General features: G+C 51.8%; 1 protein-coding gene across 1 annotated transcript in view; it reads right to left on the reverse strand.

Moving 5' to 3' along the window:
- The window catches only part of LOC138195811 (heparan-sulfate 6-O-sulfotransferase 3-B-like), a 13,486-nt gene extending 7,772 nt beyond the window's left edge, over window positions 1-5,714 (reverse strand). The window contains exon 1 of the mRNA XM_069145495.1: window positions 4,742-5,714. Coding sequence (XP_069001596.1) covers window positions 4,742-5,289 — 548 coding nt within the window. The 5' untranslated portion in view covers window positions 5,290-5,714. The remainder of the gene's footprint in view (window positions 1-4,741) is intronic.
- Between the last annotated feature and the right edge of the window lie 690 nt (window positions 5,715-6,404).

The following is a 6,404-nucleotide window of genomic DNA, read 5'->3' on the forward strand; positions in this document are numbered from 1 at the left end:
GGTTTTTTTTCCAACTCCTGGCAAGACAGGAAAATAACTCCATTATTCCCCAAAAAGAACTACATTTAATTCATCGGATGTAGTTGACTCGATTAAATGTAAAGATGAAGCAACATTTGCGGGTGATTATTCAGATTATTGTTTTGTTTTTTTTTTTGGTAAGAATGCCGGTTACAGTCGCCGTTTTTGTGCTGGCCGCCCTCCACGGGGAGGTCGGAGGTCAGAGGTCAGAGGTCGAGGGCACGTTCGTCGCGGGGGCATAAATCGCCCGCGTCCCGAGTCGAGCGGAAAGGCGATATGATTATTTGAGACAGACGTCAACGGCCGAGGACGTCGTGTCGCGAGTGCGAAGAGACGAACTGTGACACGCGCACACACACACCCCCCCCCCCCCCCCCCCGGCCGCCTGAGGACAGGAAGTATCGACGGAGACCTTTATTTTATATATATATATATATATATATATCATTCCTCATGAGCCAGCATCACAACATCAGACCGCCGGCACAGGATCTCCCAAAAGACCCGCACGCTCGCCCTTTTCCTAAAAATAAAGCTCCCGGTGTCAGGTGCTGCTCTCCACCCACGAGAAGTGACGAATCAGAAAACCGTCTCCTGGACCGGAGCGAAGGCGCGAAATCCACCTCGGTCATTTTGTTCTCGTACGTCTGCGTCTCTTTTATTTATTTATTTGTTTTTGTCGTGTGAATTTTCCACAAGCGAGGCGATTTTGTAAACTCGGAGCTTTCAGAAAAACGCCGTTAATACTGCAGGGGCGGAGGGAGGAGGAGGAAGGGAGGGGGGGCCCTTCAAACAGACCTACCCCCCCCCCTCCGACTTCAGCGATGGCGGAATTTAATTCAACTAATCTAACCTAATTAGCACCCATTTAGCCGCCCTAAGTTACCGCTCCTGCCAAACAACGTGGAGCCGTGCCGGCCCCCTTCGAACCGTCACGGAGATTGGAGTCGCCGGCGTAAACAGTGCCTCTAAATACCGCGACGGGGGACGTTGACGCCGCTTCCTGTTGCCCCGCTCGTCGAGTCACAGTGAAGTTCGCGCCGCGGCGGCATTGACCCAACCTCGCACCGACTTCAGCCGTAGCGTAATTTGATTAAACTAATCGAACCTAATGAGCAAAACATCAGCCGCCATAAGTTGCTGGTCCTAACAGACCCGCGGCGGCCGTAAGCCTGTTGACCCGAGGCCCGAGTGCGATTTAATTAAACTTGTGAGGGACGTCGCCGCGGCTTCTTTTCGCCGTCTGCCGCGGGACGGCAACGTCGCGTACGCAATCTCCCGTCGCGAGACCCTTTTTTCTTTTCTTTTTAGAGCAAGTCCCACGTGTTGTTTTTTTTTTTAATTTTTATTTTGAGTTCGTCTCTCCCCCGGGCCCCGCCGCCGAAGTTTCACGTCATTTACGTCGGCGTTCTCGTCGCGCCGAGTTTTAACGCCGCGACGTCAGCAGCCTGACGGCGACTTGATGTTGTAAGCGGAGGCGCGGGAAATCACAGTCGAGAGCAAGAGTTTTGACAGTGAAAGGGGCGACACTATGACGGGGAGATTAATGTCAAAAATGTGAAACTACAGGTTTTTCCTCCATGCGCTGTATATGTATATATATATATATTTCTTTTTTTCTTTGTGGGAGGAAAAAGAAAATCGCATCGATGCACTTTCGATCAAATCTTTTCCGCTGTAATTTCTTCCGTTTTTTTTTTTTTGTATTTTTTTTTTGGGTGACGACCAAAACCGACTCCCTGCTTATTTTCGCCCACTTTTTAAAGCGTCTTTCCGCCATTATAATCACCTGTAATAGCGCGCGGAGTGAACCGAGCAAATTGGACTGTGTGCGACGTGGCGTTCTGCCCCCCACCACCACCACCACCACCACCACCACCCCTCCGCCCCCCCCTCGCTCTCCTACTTCTAATCTGAAATAACGAGGTCAGTAATAAGGTTGCGCTCTCCGACTGAGGCCGAGGAACGAGCGGGGCGCGCAACCGAAGCGGTTCCTGGCGTCCTTCGGCCTCGCGGCAATTTTCGGAGCCCCGCCGCAATGTGATTGCCGAAGAGAGAGAGGGAAAAAAAAACCTACTCGAACCGAGTTTATTTTTTATTTTTTTTGGCGCGTTAGGAGGTGGAAAATTGCCCGGAAATGAGCGGGAGGCCGTACGGGTGCGCTCAAAGTTTGGAGTGAACGGACGAAGGAGGGAAACGGAGAAAATAACAAGCGACCTACAGCAGGTTTAATTACAAATCTCACCGTTATAAAATGCATTACCTGCGGCTTTGCTGGCATAATCAAATTCAACCAATTAGTGCAATGCGTCTCTCTATAGGTGAGCTTTTCCACAAAAAAAAAAAAAAAAAAAAAGGAAAAATAAAGAGAACCGGTTGCTATGCCGAATCTCCTGGTAACCAAGGAGCTACTTAGTGACCATTCTGGATTTTTTTTTTTGGTTTCGTATTTTGATGCATTTTTCATCCCACAAAGAGAGCGCGAGGCGTTTCTTTTTTTTTAATTTTTTATTTCACTTTATTAATCCCCGAGGGGAAATGTCTTCACTACAGCAGGGGGGCTCTCAGGGGGGAGCTGCTGCAGCAGGCTGCCACTAGCGCGGCGCCAGGTAACCTGACCTGAGGTGCATGTTTTTGGATGATGGGAGGAAGCCGGAGAACCCGGAGAGAACCCACGCAAGCACAGGGAGAACATGCAAACTCCACTCCGCCCATCGCTCGTGGATTTGCGCCGGCGTTATTAGTTCCCGACGCCGGCGGGGTGTGTAGGAGAGAGGTGATCCCAAGGTGGACTACGAAGCGCTGCTCAAAAAAAAAAAAGCAGACAGATGGGGGGGGCGGCTTCAGTATCCGGAACAGACCGGCAGGACGAGCGAGGCGCAGGCACATTGTGGAAGAAGTGGTGAAACGAGGCGGCGAGACGCGGCTCGTAACTCGTAAGCGTTGTGATTGGACTGCAGTCAGCGTTTTAAGATCCGTATAAAAATACTCGGCTTTGAATTTGAATTGCGTCTGATCTGCTCTTCTCAACACCCCCCCCCCCCCACACAATAATAAATTTGTTATTAAAAGCCTTTAAAATGACGTCTACCTCCTTCTCTGGCATTTAAGATTCCACCAGTCTATAAATATGCAAATATATAGATGTGCTCGTGTCGGCCGAATTGGACCCCAATTGGTGATGTCACGAATCGCGCTCGATTTTCAATGAGCTCGGAGAAACTGTGCGCCCTCCACCCCCCCCCCCCCCCAAAAAAAAACAACAACAACAACAAACAGACAAACAAACGTAACCGTACGAACGAGAAGAAAAGCAGTAACGCCGGTCTGGTTGGCTCAGCCGCTCTGAAAGCGACCAATCAGGGACAAAAGTCAAGTTGTCTACAAGGAAAGTTTGGGGGGGCCGTAGGGTGCATTTTTGTTGTTGTTGTTGTTGTTCCAATACCGTGAGTGTCCACTAAGTGAAAACTTTGCGTGGAGCCTGAGCGGCAGCGAGAGATTTGATGTTTTCCTGCGCTATTCGTAATAGCAGCGGATGGAAACGTGCGTGGGCGTCGTCCGTCGCCGACCTCCGCCTTCGAGTACTGACGAGTCGTCAATATTGACGAGTCGTCAATACCGAGGCGCCGCTACCGCGTAATCGGACTCGGAGGCAAAATACTTTGGAGCGCTTTATAACTTTTTCCGCTTACGATTATGTCTTAACTTCAGGTCGAGTACAAAGCGTCGGGGATTACGGATATCTGGACAAACGGCTCTAACGCCGTTTAACCTCCCTTCGGGAAAAGAGGGATCAGGGCCGAGACACAAACAAATCTCCGCGAGGCGGAGTGATCTTCCAGAACAGGTCGGGGCAGCATTAAATATTCCACTGAGGGCAGAACGTGTCAACACGCACATACAGGACTCCGCGAGTCGGAGCCGTCGAACGGGCAAGGACAAAAGAATAGTGTCCCGGAGCGAGGAGCGGCAGCGACCTCTGACCTCCCTGCGGAACGGCAGTGTTTTCCTCGCGGGGGGGGGGGGGGTCGGTCGTCGATCGATTCGGCCCTCGTTAGCTCCCTGAAACAGACGTCTCCCGTCGGACCCCCCCATTTGTCAAAACAATTAGTGAAAAGAAAGTGACACTTCACTTCATAGTGGAGGGGGGGAAAAAACAGGTTTGGTCCCGACGTTAACGAGCGGCGACGTTTCGACGAGCGTTGACCGGAGGGCCGTTGACTCGCTCGCAGTCGCCGACGGGCCTCCGGGGCGTCGCTTCCAAACTATCCCGAAGCGTTAAACAAGGTCCGACGGCTGCCACTAAAGGGCACTTAGTGGATTTTGAAGGATTCTCATTCATACGTTCGTTCACTTTAAGCTTTGAGTTCATTCAGTCATTCAGCACAGCAATAAGGAAATATTTGGCTAAATTTGTATTTCATGTATTGGCCTACTGACAGAATGAGTGAATGAGCCGACTCTAATACTTCACTACTTTTAACATAGACTGGAATTAAAATTCAACCAATGAATAAAAACGTGTATGAATGAATGAATGTGAGTAAATGAACTCAGGTTTTGAGTATTTAATCTGTGAAGGAAATGAAGACGTGTAATAGTAAATGAACGAGTGAATTAAATGGCACTTTATTCATGCCTGGGATTAATAAACAGAGAGAGAGCGAGAGAGAGGCGGCCCCCTCTCAGACCGCACCTGTCCCGCAGGTCGCCCCCTCACCTTTTGCTGGTCGGGGCGCTCTTCTTGTCCCTCTTGTTCATCACTCCCGGCACGCAGCTCGTGAGCTCGGTCCAGTCCGCGTGCAGCCCGCAGCTCCAGCCCGTGGAGAACCGGGAGAAGAGCCACGAGTCGGCTCTGCCGGGCCGGTGGCAGGTGCATTTCCTCTGGCCGGGCATGCAGTCGCAGGGCTGCTCCAGCTGGATGTTTTTGACCAGGTGCCGCCCAAACGTCGTCCCGCCGGTCTTCTGGATGTGGAGGAACACCATCACGTCGTCCCCGCGGATGTTGAAGTCGACGTGCCGGTCCAGGTCCCGCTCCGTGAAGTTGAATTTGGACGTGATTTTGGAGGGGAGGTCCTCGTCCGCCTCTGGCTCCGGCTCCGCGTAAAGCAACTCGAGCCCGGACGAGTAGCGCTGGAAAAGCCCCTTCTCGTCACTTCGGGAGTAGCAGGTGTTGCTGTCCGCCGGGCACACGTACTGGTAGCCGATCATGAAGAAGAGCACCGCCGCGACGGGGATGAAGATGAGTCTGTTGAACTTCTCCTCCATGGTGGCAAAAAAAAAAACAACCAAAAAAACCCCGGTGGAAATCACGCCGCGAACGGTAACGCGATGCCCGAGTCGTTATCCTCGTCCCCGCGTCTCATCCTGCACTTTGAGCCTCGGTACCGCCGCCGCCGCCGGTCCGGACCCCGGAGTTGGAATCCCCGCAGCGGGTCAGAACATTTCCCCCTGCGGCTCTCACCGGCTCCGTCCCGCAGCGCAGCAGCTCCACTTGTCCAAAACTTGGAAGCTCGCCGCTAAACGTCCCGGTTGGTTCCCTCCGAGGTTCGGGCCGTTATCGTCCCCCCCGAAAATATGTCAACGCGGCGCGGCGACACCTTCCCCGAGACGTCAGCGCGGTACGACACATCCCCGCGTGAGGAGCGTTCGGGCTCGGCTGTCCTGCCAACTGCTGATCGGTATCTGAGCCAGGAGCACCAGAGGCAAGCTCGGGAGATTTAACAGCGGGACTTCCGGCGAAGACCTTCAAAATAAAACGGCGCCCCGAGTCGCGACGTTTACCTGTAATTGAAATGCAATAAAATAACATGGAAAAGGTCCTTCGGTCTGCGATGAGAAAGAAACCATTGAAATAATGTATACAAACCGGATTATAAAATAGCTTATAGTTGATATAAATTAGAGTCCGCAAAGGCTGTCGAATGAAATACACTATTTGATCTACTGATAAAATACCGGAGTTACAATCGGCGGCGGGCAGAAATATTTCGTCCCAATTTGCGAGAAAACTTTGCGTTCGCTCTTCGCGAAACTCACTTTAGACCGTTTTATTTTGGTTTCAAGATGATTGATCTGGACCGGCTATCTTTTGAGTGTGTAAAATGGGATGTCCACCGGCAAGCCACCGTCAAGCGGAAAGTTACTTATCGTGAAATCTTACCCGACCTGACGTAAACGATGACGTCACCACGAGGGCCTTAAACCGGAGCGGAGGAACAAATCGGTGCGATCGCGCCGTTAAAATATAGTCTCGCTTTTATTTTGAAGACCGAATAGCGCGATTTCCGGTTTGGTTCCCGCTGGCTTCCCTCAACATCTGCGCCAGTCATCTGTCCCGACTGCCGAGTCGGTGACGCAACCGCACGGCGCGCGCACGCACA

Source organism: Embiotoca jacksoni, unplaced genomic scaffold, assembly GCF_022577435.1.
Source record: "Embiotoca jacksoni isolate LCO1_2020_lvr unplaced genomic scaffold, fEmbJac1.0.p SCAF_126, whole genome shotgun sequence".
In the NCBI taxonomy this organism is placed as follows: Eukaryota; Metazoa; Chordata; class Actinopteri; family Embiotocidae; genus Embiotoca; species Embiotoca jacksoni.